This window comes from Triticum aestivum, chromosome 3A (genome assembly GCF_018294505.1).
Source record: "Triticum aestivum cultivar Chinese Spring chromosome 3A, IWGSC CS RefSeq v2.1, whole genome shotgun sequence".
In the NCBI taxonomy this organism is placed as follows: Eukaryota; Viridiplantae; Streptophyta; class Magnoliopsida; order Poales; family Poaceae; genus Triticum; species Triticum aestivum.
The window spans coordinates 695,559,528-695,581,067 of record NC_057800.1 but is presented as its reverse complement, the minus strand read 5'-3'; the positions used below and the strand labels follow the sequence as shown (position 1 = coordinate 695,581,067).

The following is a 21,540-nucleotide window of genomic DNA, read 5'->3' as shown; positions in this document are numbered from 1 at the left end:
GAGGGAAAGGAAGGAAAAAACTGGACCAAACCAGTATGTGAAACAGGGCGAGGAAGCGACCTAAGCGCGAGTGAATGACCTGAGCTAATGGGCCGGCCCTATATGTGTGCGCCTTCAGGAGATGTTATTCTCGCTATAAGAGAGTCGAGAAACAACCCGAGCCGAGTAGGATGATCAAATGTTGTCTGTCATTGAATCACCCACACATGGTACAACATATAGAGTGCTGGAGCAGTTACAGAAGCCCGAAGGATGTGGCACGCAGGCCAGGGCGTGATCTATGATCCTATATACTAGGAATACATGTACATACATATACACATGTACAATACACGTTAACAAGCCGCCTCATACTTTGACCCAACGAAGAAACCTGCCTTTTGTCTACGGCTCACAACACAGAACCACTTACAAAACGAGCCCACCCAGCACCGACACCCTCCACATGAAAGACCAAGTTAAAATTGATAGGCAGATTCCAAAATCGAAGCCTGGGTACCGGTGGCCCTCATGGAGCATTAGTCAAGGAGATAGTAGAGAGTATGATTTTTTTTGAGTTGTGTATTTTCATTCACGAGCATAGGAACATTACGTTTGAAACTTACAATCTCACCAAAATGGCTTGTAATTTAGCCATAGGCAGGCATGTTTGGTTCGAAAATCCACATGACTCTTTACTCTCACTATAAAGAACTATAAGACCTTTTTTCCATAGGCAGACATGGAGTACCTTTGAACATTTTTCTTGAATGAATAAAGTTGACGAGATTAAAAAAATTTAGCACTCGCAGTAGGCGAGGCATAGCTCTCGCGATGTAGCAGTACCATCGTTTTGACGAGCGGTGGTGGGCCCAGAGCGCAGTGACACCTTGGCAGGCCGACCTGCCTCTGCCGCTGTGGGGCGTGGACGTGTCGCCGCTAAGCAGGGGACGCATGGCGCCGCCCGCCGCTCTCGCCCGGGTCATATCCTGCCTCCTCCCCCCACCCCTCCGCCCCCCTCCCATGCTCTCCACGCGTCTCCTCCGCCTCCGCCACCGCCACCGCCCCAGCTCCTGCTCCTCGCCCCTCCGCTTCGTCGCCGCCGCCGCCGCCATGTCGTCCTCCTCCTCCTCCTCCGCCGCCGCGCCCGGCGGCGGCCGGAAGCCGAACCGCCTCGCCGCCGAGCACAGCCCCTACCTGCTGCAGCACGCGCACAACCCGGTGAGCGACCCCTCCACTCCATCCCACCCCACCCCACGGAGGCTCTGCTTCCGTCTGCTCGCGCCGCGGTTCTCCTCCCCCTCCCCCGCGGGGGGATTCCGCCGAGCACCTTGCGGTCGCGCGCGTGCTCCCTCGCGTTCGCCTGATTCGGGGAGCACTTACTGTATTTTTGGGCGCGAGTGACTGAGGAGCGCTTAGCTGAACACGTGGTCGAGCTATGTTTACGAGTTTATTTATCCTGAAAATTCAGATCCTTCTGGAACAGCTAGCCGTGACAAATGTTTCCTTTGCCTTTGGCTCTCCACTGGCTTTTGGATTGTCTGTGGATTATAGGTACCATTATTGAACTGGCATACTTACTGATTCCATATGCAGGTTGACTGGTATCCTTGGGGAGATGAGGCTTTCGAGAAGGCTCGCAAATTGGATATCCCCATCTTTCTGTCAAGTAATGCACTGTCCGAAATACAAGTATACTCTAGTGCTTCATTTAATACCGCTATGATCGATTGGATTATGGGGCAATTATGATACCGTTGCGTAGTGGACTGATTCCTTGATGTGGTATTTTCATGAACAATTGTGTTAGATCAATTACCAACTGGTGGTGCTATAGTTCGGGGCAGAGGAATGGCTGCCAATCCGGCTCTGTAATTTTTTTAATAAATAGTTGTGTAGTGGATGGGTGTTGCCAGGTTCAAACTAAAGCTAGATTCATTCAAATTCATCTGCTTCATTTTAGCAAAACAAACCTACTTGTGACTTGCGTAATACAAATTTAGTTAGTCCTTCCGTTCTATCTTAACATCCTTCTTTTGCTGCATGGGAAATGTGGATGTGTCCGTGAAGTTGGCTATAGTACATGCCATTAGTGAGTTGTCGTTCTTCATCTTATCGTGATTTATTTGCACAGCATAAAGATGTTAACCGCAGATTTTATTATTGGCTGAATGTTAAAGGTGCCATGTAATGGAGGTGGAGTCTTTTGAGAATGAAGAAGTTGCTAAGATTCTAAATGATTGGTTTGTTAGCATCAAGGTAGTGTCGTGTTTATAAGCACTAGTTGCTAATTGTTTTACTTCCCACTCATTACATGTCTTCCGGTGTGTGGAAGTTATGCAAATGCAATGTAACTGCAATTCTTCTTTCTGATTATTAGTTTTGACAGGTGGATCGTGAAGAGCGGCCAGATGTTGACAAGGTATTCTGTTTTCTAGTGATCAAATGTAAAAGAAAAATGCTGTTTCTTGTGGATGGCAGGCTTTATTTTCCTGTTTTTCTATTGTCACACTTTTGAGAGGTTTTGACTTGCACCAGTTCTTGATTTATGACACTGTCACATTCTTTAGGTTTATATGACATATGTGTCAGCGCTGTACGGCGGTGGTGGTTGGCCTTTGACCGTCTTTTTATCACCCAACTTAAAACCTTTGATGGGCGGTACATACTTTCCACCAGATGATAAGTATGGAAGACCTGGGTTCAAGACTATTTTAAGGTATCAGCTCAAATACCTCATTTCTGAAGTTGATTGCTCATACATGATATGACAGTTTTGTTCATAACTTCTCTTCAGAAAGGTCAAGGAAGCCTGGGATACTAAACGTGATGCGCTTGAGAAGTCAGGAAATGTGGTCATTGAGCAACTTAGAGATGCATTATCTGCCAAGGCTAGCTCTCAAGATGTGCCAAACGATGTGGCTGTTCTTTATGTAGATCAATGTGTTGAAAAGGTTTGAGAAGTACTCCAACTTTATTTTTCTGTATGCTACTACTATGAACTTCTACACAAACAGCTGGCGAGACTGAGTGAGTGAACTAATTGCTCGATTGAGTTAACAACAGTGCAGTAGCTAAACTGCATTTTTCCTGGATGGCGTATCCTGGTTCCTGATTTATTCCATGTCTTATTAGGGCACTCTAACATCCTTAACTCAGCGCCACTAGCTTGTCATAGCCTATCAGGATCTCACCTACCTTTTTCAGCTCTTATTTTTTCTTAACTAGCTAGCTTATTTGCCTTAATAGCCCTGCACCTTATATCCATGCAGTTAGCAAGCAGTTATGACCCAAAGTTTGGTGGATTTGGCTCTGCTCCCAAGTTTCCAAGACCTGTTGAAGATTGCATAATGCTCTATAAATTCCGGAAACACATGGAAGCTAGGCAGGAGAGTGAAGCTCAAAACATAATGAAGATGGTAACTCATACACTGCAATGTATGGCTAGAGGTGGAGTTCATGACCATGTTGGAGGTGGTTTTCATAGATATAGTGTGGACGAGTGCTGGCATGGTAAGTTCACTTTAATCTCAAGGAGACATTTTCTTTTCATGTATTTGCAGAATTCATCTCTCATATTTTCTCTCTGTGCAGTTCCACATTTTGAGAAGATGCTGTACGACCAGGGACAGATAGCCAATGTATACTTGGATACATATGTTATCACAGGAGATGAGTATTATTCTTCAGTTGCACGTGATATACTTGATTACTTGAGGAGAGACATGATTGGAGAAGATGGTGAAATTTTCTCAGCAGAAGATGCTGACAGTGCAGAATATGAAGGTGCTCCAAGAAAAAAAGAGGGTTCTTTCTATGTGTGGACAAGTCAAGAGGTACATACTTAGTAGTGCATATGTAAGCCTTTTCTATTTATTCGCCGATTTAATGCATACCCCTGCCCGCTCCTTATGAAATGGCCTTCAAGTTCGAACTGTCGCATACCATCAACCATCATGTAAGTCCGCCTGCTGTTGACTTTGAGTTTACATCGTAGCCACTTTATACACTCTTGCTGGTTTCTTGAAGAAACTTTATACATATTGGAGCTCTTTACACAGGCTTGCACTTCAGCTAGATGATAATCCAAGTTGAAAAGACAATTATAGTCTCCTCTGCTCTTGTTCCACAATAAATGTACTTACAAATAGGACTCAAGTCATACCATTAGTGACTGGACTCTGTAGCCATTGCCTAGTCTTATACATACCGGCTCTAAAGACTGGCTAGTCTGATGCCTACCTCCTAATAATCAATAATTTTATGTAAGTTGTTCTCATGTAGTTGGTACTTGGTACCTACTTGGTGCTATGCAGAATTTTATTGAATAGTTCTACTACATTTTATTCAAAATAGAAGAATAACTCACACAGACTCTGCACCTGAAGATGCACACAACTCAATTTATTAGAAGGTCACAAAAGTTTGAATAAACTAAAATCAGCAGGCTGTCAAGTCACTAAAAACTTAGTCAGTACAAAGCCTATCGCTAAACTGTCAACCGTATTTGGTGATAGATCCCCTATAAGGCTGTAACGTGCCCAACTTCTTGCTACCAGCCACCATATGCTCCTGCCACTGAAGCAAAGACCAGGATCCCAGGCAGCTATATATTTTAGATTTGTTGATTTATTCATTGGCCTCAACTTCTGGTATATTGCATGCTCAAGCTGTCTAATATTTGTCACATAGATCGAAGACACACTTGGGGAGAACGCGGAGCTGTTCAAGAACCACTACTATGTTAAATCGTCTGGCAACTGTGACCTTTCGGGGATGAGTGATCCTCACAACGAGTTCAGTGGTAAAAATGTGTTAATAGAAAGAAGACCGGGTTCATTGATGGCATCGAAGTATGGCAAGTCTGTTGATGAATATTATGGAATCCTGGGGGAATGCAGACAGAAGTTGTTTGATGTCCGATCAAAAAGGCCAAGACCACATTTGGACGACAAGGTTCTTGTCTACATGCTGACAGCAGCTTGTTTTTAATCTGGTCACATAATAATCTATTAAATATGATTTGTTTTAGGTTATTGTTTCATGGAATGGATTAGCAATATCTGCCTTTGCAAGAGCTTCACAAATTTTGAAGTCAGGACCACCTGGAACCAAATTTTATTTCCCTGTAGTAGGATGCGATGTAAGTTTTGTGCTCCATTCTCTGAATATTGCATTTTTATTTTCTGTCGTTGACATGAACTCATGTTATTATAGTTATGTGACTATGTGCATGATCAGCCAATCAATATGGCAGGAGCTTTTATCCATCCCTGCTTTCTTCAAGTCTTTGTCATACTTTTCTACTCCATACTTCATTGTTGAAACCTATCCCTGGGAATGCAGGCCCATACATCTGTTCAAAACTGCTAGAATGAAACTGTCTATTATGTTATGTCGTGTATGACAAAGACAAAGAAAACACCATGATGTTGTATGGGGGCCTCTTCTGCAGCAGTAGCCATTTATGTTGTTTTGTATCAGGTCTAAAAAGCTATCTCCCCTTCGTGTGCGAGTGGAGGAATCCATGTGCTGGATTTTTGCGTTCACCTGCTTTTACATCACCAAGTTTATTCACTGTCCAACTGTAGCTAGTCATAAATTTGTTTATTGACCACCCATATTTCTGGATTTTTTGCAGCCAGTAGAATATCTTCAAGTTGCAGAAAAGGCAGCAAACTTTATAAAGGAAAAACTCTATGATGCAAGCTCAAAAAGGCTGCATCATAGTTATCGAAATGGCCCAGCAAAAGCACCAGGATTTTTAGATGATTATGCCTTCTTAATCAATGCCTTGCTGGATCTCTATGAATATGGTGGTAAGATAGAGTGGCTTCTGTGGGCTGTCGAGCTGCAAGTCATTCAGGCAAGTGAAACACACTTGTTAAATGCATCGATGTTATATTTCACGTCCCTTGCATAATACTTTGCCATGACTACATACATTTACAGGATGAATTGTTCTTGGACAAACAAGGGGGTGGCTATTTCAATACTCCCGGAGAAGACCCTTCTGTCCTTTTGCGTGTTAAAGAAGATTATGATGGTGCAGAGCCTTCTGGAAACTCGATGGCAGCGATCAACATGGTCAGGTTGTCCAGTATATTTGATGCTGCAAAATCTGAAGGCTACAAACGTAATGTTGAACATCTCCTGGTATGTACTTATCTAGTTTACATTTGTATGCACTATATTACAGCAGTAGTTTGGTTTCATTCCATAAGGTTTATGCTTCACCATGGTCATTTTTCCTGCCCTAGACCCATCAGAGATGAGATGAGTAACATTGACAGGATATCTGCTTATGCTTGCAAATGGATTTGCTGTTTTGTAGGCGGTGTTTGAGACTAGACTGAAAGAACTTGGCATAGCATTGCCGCTGATGTGCTGCGCAGCAGACATGCTCACTGTTCCATCAAGGAAGCAGGTAGTGCTGGTGGGGAATAAAGCATCTCCAGAATTTCAAGACATGGTCGCTGCTGCATTCTCGTCATACGATCCAAACAGAACCGTGAGTGATGAACTAAGTGGTTGTATCATATGTTCGACATAGCACCCCTGTTATACATTTACCGACCAGGATACATCTTTCATTGCTCCAGGTGATCCAGATAGATGTCAGCAATATGGAAGAGATGGCATTCTGGGAGAGCAACAACGCAAACATCGCGCAGATGGCACGGAGCAGCCCATCGGGGAAGCCAGCGGTGGCGCATGTGTGCCAAGAGTTCAAGTGCAGTCCTCCGGTGACCTCTCCTGGCGCGCTCCGTGAGCTGCTCAACAAGACGGTGGCTGCTGCGGGTTCAGCTGTTTGATGCTCTGCCGCCTTGCTGCATGTTACTAGCAGTCTGTTTTCCCGCAAGTTGGTGTCGACGTTTACATGTTTGCAGAGCTTATGTAGTTCATGTGTGTGCCATATCGACAAAGCTCTTGAGACCTTTCAGTTGGCAGTTGTATATAGATGTTCCCAGTAAGATACAAGGCTAGACTAGTACGTCACACACCTGTGTGCATGCGTTTCATATGTTTGCACAGGGAGGCCTGCTTTGTATACATGACACTTTATAAATAAAGGATGAAATAAAACAGTACGGTGAATGGTTTCACTGGAATTTGGATGACACCATTCTAGGCTTCTCATCGCAGATAGGTTTACGGGCAAAGCGGCAAAATTTATACAGGTTATGGGTAAAGCGGCAAAATTTATGCGACAAAATCGATTTACTTCACATCGTTCCAAAAAGAAGTACATGTAAAACAGTAGACAATAACCAAAAAGAAGAAGCTACGATCACTGATACGAGTATGGCGTTTTATTAGGGCTGACAAGTGATATTAACATGCACAGCGCCTTCATCTCCACCAGACTGAAACTGAGACCGTTTGGACAGCTAGATGTAGTGCAGCATTCCTTCCTAGAGATTGCAGCTTGAACTCCAGACATAAAGCAATGGGGCTTCACAGGTAGCACTGGAAAAGGGAGGAAAATATTTCTAATCAGACACCTTCAATTCAGTTCAAGAAAGAAGAAACAGTGCCAGAATGACAATACTTTCAAAAGCAACAATCATCTGACTGCAAAATCAGGAGTCGAAAAGGGGCACCAGGAACACATGTTCTCAGTTACAAGAAACAAAAGTCACAAAGTCTAAAATATTCTAGAAAAAAGTGAGACATATAATTGTTTGAGCACCTAGTATAGTATACCTACAGATTTTTACTAAAAGTACTTATGCGCTGCGTGAGAGGAAACACAAATTTAGGGGCAAAATAGTTGCTTTTTTGGACTTCCAACTAGTTATCTTTTTGCACAGGAACACAGAAATATTACTTCATCATGAGAATTAACACATGTATAGAGCACTGAAGCAGGTGAGCAGGTGACCTTTTTTCACAATGTTTTAACATTAGAAAGTATATTTTCAGACTACCTTTTTCATCCAAACAACACATGCTCCAGGGAGCCAAAAGCTTACAGTACAATTTATGTCCAATATAACTTAAAAGAGCAAGGGGAATAATGACAGATGAAACTAGCCAAGGGCGATGACAATGGCATAAAGGATGTTTTATGACCCTTGGGATGGAACATAAACATTAAGCATCTTAGTAATGACATGGATCCCCCCCCCCCTCCCCCCCCCCAAAAAGGCATTATCCAAATGGTATCTGAGTAGGAAAGTAGTCAGTTTTAACCGGTGACTAGCAAACTCACCATGCTTTGTTGCCACCGAATGCCCACATTGTGAACAAAAGAGCACCAGGCTACACATAGTAGATCATACCAACTTCTATCAGACTAATATGAGGGATATGCAGTGAGACTGATGGGCCTCTGCAGTTCTTCCGGAGGAAAGAGTAGGCAACATCGATCGCAAACTTCTTCACGAAATTGGAGCTCCTCCTAGCTTTGATGTAAGAATGGCCCATGATATACGCAGCCCCTGCGTGTTTCGCCTCCACGAGTGCCAATAACTCATCTTTCACCTGCTGATCCATGGCGTCCTCATTTGGCAGCTCGAAGCGAACACGGCGCCTCCGGCCTGCACTCGGTGATTCCTGCTCATAAGAGGACTGCAAGCTTCGAAGGCTCTCGGATTTGCTGCTCCTCGTGGTAGAAATGGACTCAGCTAGGCCACCCAGATCTCTCATGCCCAGTGGGGTGCCAGCATCGTCGGTGGTTCTTATCACAGCCATTCTTCCCTCGTTAGCAATATCATAACTTGCTGAAGACGAGACATCCTCAGCTTCCATCATAATGAACCTTGCAATGCTCATAACTAACATGTTCTCAAAATTTTCATCATCTCTCTGCACATCCTTGTAACCGTACCTGACAATGCAACGGTACATCCGATACGCTTTAGGTCCAATCCTACCAACAAGGTATCGCTCATCTGGTTGAACATACGGCACTGGAACTGACTTAACACAAAGAAACACTAGGACTTCATGAAAGGCAGGGAGATTAGTGACAAAATGTGTGAAGATGGCAGGCACACCAGTCACCAGTTCTGTGTAAATCAGTCCAATTCCCGGAACCCGAACTATGCCGAGGTTTGGACCTAGAGACAGGATTGATCTCATTGACACTTTGTTCTGAAGATCAAACTGGTACTTCTTCTTTGTTCCATAGTGCCAAACAAACATGACAGACATGAATATGAAAGCAAGCACAAGAGGCACCCATCCTCCCTGATGAACCTTCATGAGGGATGAGGAAAGATACACGGTTTCAATGGATCCGAAGAATAATAGAAACAACAAGGCAAATATTATGTTCTTTTGCCAAACAAAGATGACGATAAATGACATCAAGAATGTTGTAACAAGCATAACAGTCATGCAAGCAATACCTGAAATTATAAACCATGGACAATGGTTAGACTATCAGTAAATGAGAATGCTGGAAAAATCAAAAGGTCTATGTGCAAGAAAGATCTTAATCTCGTCAATTGTTATTACAAGCTTACCATAGGCATTTCCGATAAGGGTTGTATCACCGAATGCAACTGTGACAGCTACACATAGCACCATAAGGATCCAATTTATTTCAGGAATGTATATCTGCCCATGGATCCACCTCGATGTGTGAACAATCTTCACACGTGGGAAACATCCCAAAGCATGGCATTGCTTTACAATAGAGAATGTTGCTGAAATGACAGCCTGGCTTCCAACAACTGCAGCAAGAGTGGCCACCACAAATACAGGCCAAAATACAGGTCCTGGATGACAACTGAAACTTTAATAACATTGGAAAGAGGAAGGAGCGGAGGTGAGGGTGATGAGTGAGAGACAAGTTCAAAAACCTGGGATGGAGTCATAAAAACTTGTGCGCGTGTGAAACATGTTCTTTGATAAAAATGCTGCTTGGCCCATATATTGCAATATAAGACATGGATATATGATGGTAATAAAAGCTAGCTGCAACAAGGAGAAACCCAGGTCATGTATCCAAAAAGATACAGGTTCAATAGCAAAGTGTGCCAGAAGGGCAGGTATAGTTTAAGCAAATAGAAATTGTAAATTATGAGTATAATAAGAGAGGCATTAGTATTATCCAGGCGGTTTCAATGCTTTAACGTCATGGAATCGAATAGAGCATCACAAAAGCAACAATTTGGTACACAACAAAGAACTTAACTAGGTTCTTTGGGAAATGTCATCCATTCTTTAAAATATGCAGGTTAAATCAATCTCTTTTCACAGAAAGGCTGTTTGGTATTACGAACTTTTCTGCTGCTTTTAAGCTTAAAGCATTTGGCAAAAATATTTTCCCAAAGTTATTTCTTCATGGATGCTTTGTCACACAGCACCACACCCAAATATAATTATAAACATAAAAGGATCTATACATCCAGTGGGAAGTTTTCACTGCAGAAATTAACAGATAGAAGATCATCACTAGTTCAACTTACCCTGACAGATGCACTTGTAAAATGGCCGAGGTCGGCAAACATAGCTTCACTGCCTGTAAGGGGAAAGGAAACATAAATTGTTACAAGCGAAGCACAATTTTACCCCTTGTATATGTTGACAGTCACTAACCTGTCATAGAAAGTAGTATTCCTCCTAGAGCAATCCAGCCATCTGTACCGGTTGTCCTAAAGAACTTAACAATATAATATGGAGAGATTGCTTGGTATATGTTTGGGTTCCAATGAACTATGTTGTACAATCCAATTCCACCAATGCAAAAGAGCCAGATGATTACAATTGGTGCGAACATGAATGCTACCTTCTGAGTACCTCGGTGTTGCAAGGAAAATAAACCAACCAATACAATGCATGAAAGAAGCACCACAGAACCTGTATAGAAATAAATTGCGATTATAGCAGTTAAGCCTAAGAATATAATAAGCCCAAAGTTCCCACGAAGTGTTTGGAAAATAAGGATGCATAATCTGACTATGCAATAACAGAATCTAATGTCCAGATATATTACACAAAATGTTTTTGAAATACACAGACTAGTATTTGAAAACTAAAGATATATGTACAATGTATATTTGAAGAGACAGCCACATGCTCACAGCACATAGCAATACAGTAGACCTTAAATTTTCCACCATACAGTGCATCGTGCTGTAGACATGATGTGCTATGGGTAGCACATCAAGTGCAACCAAATGACAAAATATGTAGTAATACAGAAATATAACCAAAGGAAGTGCATGTACCGTATCTCATAATACTCCACACAAGCACATGTGTTTAAATACTGTGCCTTACGAGTTCACATTTCAAAGAGACGAGTTGTACTTACGTTCCTGTAAACCAGTAGCTCGAACTTGCAGCCCAGACATAGATGACAGGACTGCAAGGAAAGGAGCAGAAAAACACACGCTAAGCACACACAGAGGTTAATAACCAGAATCATGCATCGACATGGAAGGTAACCAACAAATGATGGTAGTATCCACCTGAGATTGCCGGAGTAAGGACACCATCACCGATCACCATGCTAGCAGCACACAGAACTACAACAAGAAGTCCAGTTTTGACAATTTTGTGCTTCTCTAGAAACCTTCTTAGCCAGGGTGAAGATTCATGCTGAGCTGCGAACCCATCTCTGTAGTATGTAGATAACTCCTCATCCGCTGCTTGTTGATTCGGAATCAAGCTAAGCTTTGCATGCCTGCAGAGGAGCGAATACAGAGCAAATGGCCCACCTACAAAAGTGTACATGGATTAAATATTTTTTGTTCATAAGGTGATTTATTATGATCTCCATGTGAGCATGTTTATAGAAATTTGCCAACCAGCTACAACAATATGAACTTCACGATGACAGGCATAAAAGAGAAACAACTTCTTACAAAGGAATTATAGTGTACCTTCGCCATTGTCATCAGCGCTCAATACGATAATGACATACTTGAGCAAAGGAACCAGTGTGAAGGTCCAAAATATCAGGGAAAGTACACCATATACTGTCTGTTCATCTTGGTACTGCCGGAGCCTTCCTGAGAATGTACTTTTATACACATACAGAGGTGATGTGCTTAGGTCCCCATAAACAACACCGAAGCTCTGGTATGCTAGCAGTAGTAGATTCCTGTAGTGCTGCCTCCACTGAAAATGAAAATCCATGACAGAGCAGTTAAAAAATCATTTTGTGGCAGAGTATATTCAGACGAGTTATGCTGGATAACTACAATATGCGAGATCATAACTCTTCTTTTCTATCATCTGGAACTTGAAAAGATTAAATGTCCTACCTGAAGATACGGAAACTGGCACTTCTCTGTATTTTTAATCATTCTTTTATACTGATGGCAATCAGACCCTCACTATGATTACAAAGTGATTGTTAACCCACAGAGGCATTTGTTTCGTCACAGAAATGCCATTCCTCACTTGTAGAATCAAATCTTACCCAAAGTAATTTGCTTCGGCAAAAGGTGGCGAACACTAACCCATACCATTCCACCACAAAAACAAAAATGCCAAACCCAAATCTAGTCGAGAAAGATTAAAACAAAGAAGAAAACGCTAGCTGCAGCGAACCCATTCCAATCGAACCCCGGGAAAAATTAAATCGAAATGGATGGATGGATGGATGAACGGAGACATAAGATCTCCCGTAGGAGCCGCGGAATCCCTGATCCCCCGCCGGACCTCCGCATCAGACCGCCGGAACCATTCCAGGCGCGGGAGAAACCGGGAGCGCGCCCTGATTTAGGGCTCCTCCCGGTCCGCGTCGGGTCCAATCAGCGCCAACGAGCAATGCGGAGAGAAATGTTGAGAGCGGGGGAGATGAGAGGGAGGGGCGTACCGGAAGCTGCTGGGCGGCGGCGGCGCCGGCCTCGGCGTCCATGGATCGCACTCAGGCGGCGGCGGCGGCGCGAGGTGTCCGGCCGGCGGTGGAGCGCGATTCCGTGGAGTTATAGAACACGGGGGCAGGGAGGGAGGGGCTGCGGATCATCGATCGCTTCCATTGTACTGTTGCGGGAACAAGATTACCATTGTGCCCCTTCGTTATAGGAACCACCGTATGCTATTTTCCTTCTCTGATTCTCAATCATGCCCTTGTTCATGGATAACTTGCAATTATAGCCCTTGCTATGTGTGGTTATTGCATATCTCAAGGCTTTATTGCTCTTTTGGACTTTGTTTGGTTGCAAGGGAGGATCCCGGGTGGATCCCTGCTATTTCTCCGAGTCTGAAGAACCACGAGTTGGGTTGGCCTAGGGAGACAGACATTTGGTTGGATCAGATCGGGGGTAACCCTGCCCCGACCCACGCCGTTCCCACGAGGAAAGAAGCCGGGACCACATAGGTCGGGGAGAGAAGCCAGACTCGAGAGAGAGAGAAGTGCGACAGGCGGCATCGACAAAGATCCAGCACCCCGCCTCCCCCACCTCCGAGCTCCTCCGTCGGCGGCCGATGTGACGCGCCTGACCCCCTCCGTCGGCAACCAAAGCGACGCCCCCGACCCCCTCCTCCCGATGCTTAGGATCCACGCTCCGCTCCTCTAGCGGAGGCGACAGGTCGTGACTGTCACCCTCCCCCTTCCTCGGATAACCCCTCAGCCTCGAACCTTTGCCCCCCTTCGGCGACCGCGACTTTTGCCTCGTCCACTTGGTTAGCCCTCTCCTCCTCTCCCCTCTTCAACCTCATATATTTTTCTTCACTTCATGCCTTCACCATCCGTGCGCTGATGAACTTGAACTTGCTGGTCCAGATCTAGGAACGTCAGCACCACCTCCTCCTCTCATAGCATTCCCACCAATATCAATCACCTATGAGTATAAACATATTCCTGGAGTTCATCCACCGCGCAACCACAACAAGTTTTCACTCAGGGGATCGTCTTCACCGATCGCGGAGCAAGGAAGAAGTTCCAAAAGCTCGCAACAAGGAAGATCAAAGCAACCAAATGGGTTTGCGCGAATACTCACGCCAAGCTAGGTATCACTCATGATTTTAATTTGCTTTGTCATAATGCCGGGTTGCACCATTTCGGTTATCAGGGATGTGAGACATATGGACACTTGACGCTTGAGTTTCTTAGTACTCTCTCGCACAATGTTGGATTAGTGCCAAATGCATATGAGGAGGAGAGGATCACTACCCATCTCCTTGACCAAGACTTTAACATCACTCTTGCTGAGTGGTGTAATTATTTTGGCTTCCCCAACAATGATGATGATCTTAGATATGTTTATGATTTCACTGACCCGCACCCAAGGCAATCCTTTTATCGTATATGTTGTCATGGCTCAAGGTAAAGAGCCAGTTGCATTGAAAGTCCTGCTATACGTTATTTCTACTATGTTATCACTATCTCGTTGTAGGCATGAGAGAAGTTTCTAAGGTAAATGACGAGAACATGCTAGTTCTTGGGAAAGCACCAAACCTGGACATCGGTTATTCGCCCAACTTAGGGGCAATACTTTGCTACACCTGGAGCATCAAGCTAATCATGAACAAGGAGATATCATGTGTGGAGGAGTGATCACCATGTTGGCCAACTCCCTTGGCCTTGACTACAGTCACCTCCGCCCCATTGTCGGTAACACCCTTGTTAACATTCATGTTCTTACTAGTGTTGTTATGGTAGTAGTTCGTAATGTTCATCATTGTATCAAAATTCTTGGAGTGGTGTACTTGTTACCCACACCTATGCCTAACCATTTCTCCACTTAGAATGGACAATTGCATTATGTTGCACAAGAAGGAGATGCAACTTTTGACCAAGAAGGGCCAGAACATGAACAAGTAGACGAAGAAGAACTCGCCACCGACGAGGAGGAAGAGCAGCCCCAACAATACTACACCACCTACGCGGACCTCAACAACCTTCAGGGCTCTATTGATGATATGTGCAACCTCGCATCACACCCGAGGAGCACGTCGGCCTACATGAACATGAACTTCTCCAACTAGAGCCAAGAGTGGGCTCCTGACCAACCGCCGCAATGATCTCACTGGTTTGGGCTTGCAAGGGCCTAAGCTTGCGGGAGGTTATCCCCACTTCTACATCAAGATGTGGCGGTATTTGAATAAATTGTAATGAGGTTGTACTTAAGCTCAAGAAGCTTCAAAACACTCATGTTGGTCTGTTCCAACACTTTGCTTTTTATTTGCCTTTTCTTTTTGCCTTTGTGTTTTTCGGTTGCAAGTTAGTTTTCAAAAAACCAAAAAAAACAAAGAAAAAAGAATAAGCTTTGCTTTGCTCTTGATTCTTATTTAGCCCCTTGGAGTTCATTTGCATTTTGTTTTCAGAGGAGTTGACCTATGCCAGAACAACGAGGAATGCAAGAGTAAGGAAGAGAAGTGTGTAAATTCACAATCGTGAAGGTATGTCCTGCGACGCCCGTCTTTTGCACTTGAACACTTAGAGTAGATGTAGTAGTAGTATGTGTGCTATGTGTGGATGGGAGTGAGTCTTGATAGTTGATACAAAGATTTTGCTCTAGTAGCTGAAATAATTTTGTAGCCTTTGTTTTCTTTAGTTTAGACAACTAAGACTTGCCGTGGGACAGTTTTGAAAATGAAATGAAATTAACCAAGTGTAACTTTGCACAAGAGAAAGTCTTTCAAGACTTGGGAGTTAAGAAATTCTAGAGTAGTGATGTTTAAACATGCTCAACCCCATGATGTTAATTTTAATAGACTTGATAGCACTTGTGGATAAAATTGTCTAGAGGAACTTAGTTGAAAGGTGGGTGAGATTATGCCAAAAATCAGTGTTGTATATCTCAACATGGTGTTACAGCCTCCGGCTGGTACCATGGCCTTTAATAGTATATACGCATTTACGTGTGTAAATGTGGATTCGTCACCCTTCTTGATGTTATGGTGAGGACTCCGCTGGCCAATGAACAATCCACCAAGAGTGATAGCTCGGATTTCGGCTATGAGTTTGGTACCGTACGTAGTGGCAACACTACAAATGAATATTATTCTGCTTTCTCTTGAATGAGTATGTATGTGGTAAATAGAGGGGACTAATCAAAAGAGCTCGAAAGGGACATTATTGCTAAAGGTCCATAGTTCCCGAACATTAAGCCACAACGTAAACCTATTCATGATCACTTATTTGGCATAATCTCCTTCACGTGACAATCAAAGTTCCAGCAAGCAATGCTTGAAACAAAGTGTTTAAGAGCCTAGAGGAAGAAACAATTGTGGGTATGTTCAAGATCACTTGAGCATCATGTTTCACTACATGCTTTCTGATACGTATCCAACGTATCTATAATTTATGAAGTATTCATGCTAATATATTATCATTCTTGGATGTTTTACAATCATTTTAGAGCAACTTTATATCATTTTTTGGTACTAACCTATTGACCCAGTGCCCAGTGCCAGTTGCTGTTTTTTGCTTGTTTTTTACATCGTAGGAAATCAATATCAAATGGAGTCCAAACACCGCGAAACTTTTTGGAGATTTTTTATGGACCAGAACACCCAATATGGGCCAGAGTAGCAGCTGGGGGGTGCCCCGAGGGGGGCACAACCCACCAGGGCGTGCCTGGGGGCCCAGGCACGCCCAGGTGGGTTGTGCCCACCTCGGTGGCCTCCCGCACCCCCTTCTTTACACTATAAATTCCCAAATATTCTAAAACCCTTCGGGGTTAACCTAGATCAGAAGTTCCGCCGCCACAAGGCTCTATAGCCACTGAAAACCAATCTAGTCCCCGTTCCGGCACCCTACCGTAGGGGGGAATCATCTCCAGTGGCCATCTTCATCATCCCGGCGGCCACCACGATGAGGAGGGAGTACTCCACCCTCGGTGCTGAGGGTTTGTACCAGTAGCTATGTGTTTAATCTCTCTCTCTCTCTCTCTCTCTCTCTCTCTCGTGTTCTTGAGATGTCACGATCTTGATGTATCACGGGCTTTGTTAATATAGTCGGATCATTTGGTATTTTCCCCTCTCTATCTTGTTGTGATGAATTGATTTCTTTCCCTTTGAGATTTCGTTGTTATCGGATTGAATACTTTTATGGATTTGAGAACACTTGATATATGTCTTGCAATTGAATACTCATGGTGACAATGGGGTATCGTATTGATTCACTTGATATATGTTTTGGCACTCAACTCGCGGATTCCTGAGGTGACATTGGGGTAATCTATGCATAGGGGTTGATGCACGTTCCTGTCTTTGTTTCTCCAGTAGAAATCTTGGGGCACTCTTTGAAGTTCTTTGTGTTGGATTGAATATTATGAATCTGAATTTTCTTTGGTGTTATTTTAGTACGAAATCTTGGTTAGGTTGATCGGAAAGAATAGATTCGTGTTATTTTAGCACGGACTCTAGGATAGATTGATCGGAAAGAATAGCTTTGAGGTGGTTTCGTACCGTACAAACAATTCCGTCTTATGTTCTCTGCTAGATAGGAACTTTGGAGTGATTCTTCGTTGCACGTTGAGGGAAGGTTATATGATCCAATTATATTAGCATTGTTGAGAGATTGCACTAGCGAAAGTACGGACCCTAGGAGTATTGCAATATCGTTTTTGTGCCCATTTACTATTTGCTACTTTGTTGTTTTTATTTATTCAGATTATAAAAATATATTTCTGCCATTGTATTGGGTGTGTTGGGGACACAAGAGATTCCTTGTATTTGGTTGCAGGGTTGTTTGAGAGAGACCATCTTCATCCTACACCTCCCACGGATTGATAAACCTTAGGTCATCCACTTGAGGGAAAATTGCTATTGTCCTACAAAACTCTGTGCTTGGAGGCCCAACACGAGTCTACAAGAATAAAGTTGTGTAGTAGACATCACTTTCTATTCCACAACTTATGTTTTCATGGCTCTATCTTAAGAAACTCTTCCATGCATTCCCGGCAAGCAAGTGTTGTCTAGATTAAATGAAATGAAGCATTACAAAGTTGTTTTATATAGTAGATCAGAAACTTTGTGTTGATTATCTTTACTTCACTAACACTTGCACTATAACCATGCCACCGCTATATCTATGATAAGTTTTCAGGTTAAAAAACGGAGGCCTATCTAGGCATACCAATCGTAAGTGGACCAAAACCTTCTCGTTATTTTGGTTTAAACAACTAAGTTCCTTATGATTCAGATTTCTCTCTATGTTTCTCGAGGACGATCAAGTTTAAGCTTGGCAGAGTTGATGACTGATATTTTTGGACTCATTTCAACCTTGTTTAAACCGAGAAATTTCACTAAAAGAGAGATTTTCGCTCTGATATTGCCACTAATGACTGATGAATGCAAAGGATTCCACAAATTCTCTCTTTAATAGTTTTTTCCACAGGAAATGGGCTAAAAATGGAAGATATCACGTGGGAGAAAGGAAAGGAAGGAAAATGGAGAAGAAAAAAATCATCAGGAGGCATCAGAAGGACTCCAAAGCAAAAGATGATGTTCCATGCGACCGCGAGCGCTCGCATGAGCGGTCATTTGGCATGGAAACCGAGGCAGCTTGTCCACCTGAACACCTTTTATAAAGGGGACCCCGTTGAAATATCCACAGAACATCGTCAAGGAGGAGAGGAACATCGAGCACAGCCACCACCCATTCATCATCTTCATCCACAAACCCTAGCCACCATTTTCACCTCCATAGACATCTCCACTACCATAGTCCTCTCTCATCTAGATCATACTTGTAATCACGCATCACACAAGGCATCTATTGCAAGACATATTGCAACCAATGAATCTCAAGATGTGTTTTCCAACGATTTCTTCTCGCGATCTGACCTTCATGTGTGAGTAGTCCGGTAAGGTATGGGGTGAGGCATGAGCCTTGCAGCCCCAGGTATTTGGTGAAGGGATCAATGGAAGCCTTTGACAAAACACCTTGTATGTGTAAAGTAAAATTGCATCGTGAAGTTTCTCTTGTCTTGTCCGTGATCTTCATCCCCGTAGGTACCCAGGATCATGGAGATCGAGCACCGGTGAGGCTAGGAGCAAGGGGACCGTGAAGTGTTATACCAAACACCGGTGGCAACACTACAAAAAAAGACACATCCGTGACATTTTGGGCCGAACGAATTTTTTTTTCTGTCATACATATGACACTTCTATGACGATAATTGTGACAAAAACCGGTATCATCATAGATGTGGTGGGATCCTACTTCTATGACAAAAAATCATGACAGAAAATGGGCTTTTCGTCTTGGGCGGGCCGGAGACGCAGCTGCATGACATTCTTTGGGCCGTCCATGACGGGAAAAACCGTGGTAGAAGCGAGGGCGAGGAAAATTTCGGGGAGTTCCCGGTTAGTGGGAGGTCGGGGACCGAGCGATGCGCGCTTCTCTCATACACGTACGCGCGTGTGTGCGAGGCGTTGGCTCTAACTGAACCCGAGCGAGGCGTTGGGCTCTAACTAAACCCGAGCGATTGCACTGCAGGCTACGCGTTACTGAACCCGAGCGATCGATCGATGGCTATTAACTGAACCCGATCGAGCGATTCCTTCGCTACTGCTGCTAACTGAAGCCGATCGATGTTGCCTCTGGATGAACAGTGACCGTTGGGGGGGGGGGGTTGGATGAACAGTTCCTGGTGGGGGTGGATGAACAGGACCCCGTGGTGTTGCCTCTGGATGAACAGGACCCCGATCGATCGAGCCGGTTGGGGCTGGATGAACAGGACCCCGTGGAGGGCTGGATGAACAGGACCACCCCGTGGAGGGCTAGATGAACAGTAGACGGTGGAGGGCAGGATGAACAGTAGCACGTGGAGGGGTGGTTGAACAGGAGCCCGTGGAGAGGGCTGGTTGAACAATAGCTGGTGGAGTAGCGCGCGGTGGAGGCTGGATGAACAGGAGCCTGTGGATGAACAGTCACATGTGGAGGCTGGAGGAGGTCGACGGTGGATGAACAGTAGCTCATGGAGGCTGGAGGGGGTCGATGGTGGAGATGAACAGTATCTCGTGGAGTCCCGTTTGTGGTATGCCACACCCCTCCCAATGAACAGGACCCCCGTTTCGACCGTAGCGCTCCAACACAAGTCTGTTTCGTCCGTTTTGCGGTACGCCACACCCCTCCCGATCAACAGGACCCCCATTTCGACCGTAGGAGGTCCGTTTCCTCTATTTTGCGGTACGCCAGACCCCTCCCGATGAACAGGATCCCGTTTCGAACGTGGCCGGTCGAACACAAGGCCGTTTCCTCCGTTCTGCGGTACGCCAGGCCTCGTTTCCATCGCCTGTTCCGTCCAAGCCCTCCCGATGAACACGACGCATTCCGTTGCCTCCCCATGAACACGACGCATTCCGTTGCCTCCCCATGAACACGACGCATTCCGTTGCCTCCCCATGAACACGACGACGACGATGTTTCTCCGTTCCGACCCAGCCATGTACACGAGCCCTGGCCGTACGTATGCGCGAGTAGGCGTTCGAGACCCCGCCCGTATGTACACATACGTGGCCGTATTTTCTTTCTTGCACCCTGGACGTTGTACGTACGTGTACATGCTATGTGCGCGCCTCTACATCGACCAATATATATGTACGTACACGTTCGCGACCAGAATGACAACGCTACGTACGCTTCGACCAGGTGGGTCCCGACTGTCAGGCACTTTCTTGCGTGCGAAGATGTAGCTGGTGGGTCCCAGCAGTCAGGGGCAAACGTTTTTTTCGCGAAATATGGTGGCCTAGTCGGTGGGTCCCGACTGTCAGGCACTTTCTTGCGTGCGAAGATGTAGCTGGTGGGTCCCAGCAGTCAGGGGCAAACGTTTTTTTCGCGAAATACGGTGGCCCGTTCGGTGGGTCCCCGCTGTTAGGTGGAGGAATAATTATTTTGCGCGTAATAAGGAGGCACTTCCTTGATGCGGCCGTGGACCCAGCTGTCAGCGTCTCCACGCATAGTACTCTTTCGATGAAAGCCGATCGTTGACCACATTGATCACGCTGCGCGGAGAGCACCACGACGGTGGACGAAGGCGAGGCCTAGGAAGGGGACGACGTGGAGCCGGGGAAGACGCGGCAGTGGAAGCCCGCGCGGAGAGGAGTACGAGGGTTCACTGGTTCGGCTGCGGTGTGAGGCTGCCGTCGCCGCAGGGCCTGGCCAGCGGTGTGAATAGTAGGGGGCGGTGAGGCCTCCGCGACAGCACAGCCAGCCACGGGAGGCAGGAGCATGCGGCACGATCGGCGCTGCTTTGGGCGGCTGGAGTAAGAAGACCAGAGGTTGAAGAAGCACTACGGCCGTTGGATGGACATCGTACGGTCACTGGAGCTAGAATCGTTCATATTGACTAAGTTGACAAAGCCCTTCATCCCCGTCAACTTAGTAGGCCCACAAGTCAGCCTCCCACCAAGGTGGGTCCCAGCTAGCCGGGGGAGTATTCATTTTTTTGTGCATAATAAGGAGGCACTTCCGGTGGGTCCGAGCTGACAGCTGGGGGAACATTTTTTTCGCGAAATACGATGGCCCGTCCTGTGGGTCCCAGCAGTCAGGGGGAAATGATTTTTTTCACAAAATGCTGGTGGCCCGTCCAGTGGGTCCCCGCTGTCAGGTGGAGGAATAATTATTTTCCGCGTAATAAGGAGGCACTTCCTTGCGGCTGCCGTGGACCCAGCTGTCAGCCTCTCCACGTACAGTACTCT

At 45.0% G+C, this 21,540-nt stretch overlaps 2 protein-coding genes across 5 annotated transcripts; one reads left to right on the top strand and one right to left on the bottom strand.

Moving 5' to 3' along the window:
* The first annotated feature begins 974 nt into the window (after nt 1–974).
* On the top strand, nt 975–7,100 carry LOC123063289 (spermatogenesis-associated protein 20). Of its 4 annotated transcripts, none has more exons than XM_044487025.1 (15): nt 975–1,200; nt 1,576–1,648; nt 2,050–2,071; nt 2,160–2,238; nt 2,369–2,401; nt 2,550–2,698; nt 2,777–2,933; nt 3,252–3,492; nt 3,574–3,815; nt 4,672–4,935; nt 5,012–5,122; nt 5,621–5,845; nt 5,932–6,135; nt 6,314–6,490; nt 6,582–7,100. In XM_044487025.1, exons 4-15 carry the CDS (start codon nt 2,170–2,172, stop codon nt 6,792–6,794), a joined length of 2,085 nt encoding a protein of 694 aa, XP_044342960.1. In that variant the 5' UTR covers nt 975–1,200; nt 1,576–1,648; nt 2,050–2,071; nt 2,160–2,169; the 3' UTR covers nt 6,795–7,100. The 4 variants fall into 4 exon arrangements, with proteins under 4 accessions (XP_044342960.1, XP_044342961.1, XP_044342963.1 ...); XM_044487028.1 differs by having other exon boundaries at nt 976–1,200; nt 2,360–2,401; XM_044487026.1 differs by lacking the exon at nt 2,050–2,071.
* Nucleotides 7,101–7,181: 81 nt separating this feature from the next.
* LOC123063288 (probable potassium transporter 2) lies at nt 7,182–12,936 on the bottom strand. Its single transcript, XM_044487024.1, has 10 exons — nt 12,761–12,936; nt 11,820–12,057; nt 11,406–11,654; nt 11,249–11,299; nt 10,531–10,791; nt 10,401–10,453; nt 9,792–9,906; nt 9,453–9,707; nt 8,195–9,335; nt 7,182–7,449 (listed from the first exon to the last, which is right to left on the bottom strand). The coding sequence occupies exons 1-9, from the start codon at nt 12,800–12,802 to the stop codon at nt 8,245–8,247; spliced, it is 2,355 nt and encodes a 784-aa protein (XP_044342959.1). The 5' UTR covers nt 12,803–12,936; the 3' UTR covers nt 7,182–7,449; nt 8,195–8,244.
* Nucleotides 12,937–21,540: the final 8,604 nt, after the last annotated feature.

Excerpts from the sequence above, each read along its gene's own strand:
- LOC123063289 (XM_044487026.1), top strand. The coding sequence starts at position 2,170 with ATGGAGGTGGAGTCTTTTGAGAATGAAGAAGTTGCTAAGATTCTAAAT. Across the intron at positions 2,402-2,549 it reads AGCGGCCAGATGTTGACAAG|GTTTATATGACATATGTGTC; the intron begins GTATTCTGTTTT and ends CACATTCTTTAG. Across the intron at positions 6,136-6,313 it reads GTAATGTTGAACATCTCCTG|GCGGTGTTTGAGACTAGACT; the intron begins GTATGTACTTAT and ends GCTGTTTTGTAG.
- LOC123063288 (XM_044487024.1), bottom strand. The coding sequence starts at position 12,802 with ATGGACGCCGAGGCCGGCGCCGCCGCCGCCCAGCAGCTTCCG. Across the intron at positions 12,058-12,760 it reads CCGCCGCCCAGCAGCTTCCG|TGGAGGCAGCACTACAGGAA; the intron begins GTACGCCCCTCC and ends TTTCATTTTCAG. Across the intron at positions 11,655-11,819 it reads CGCTGATGACAATGGCGAAG|GTGGGCCATTTGCTCTGTAT; the intron begins GTACACTATAAT and ends ACACTTTTGTAG.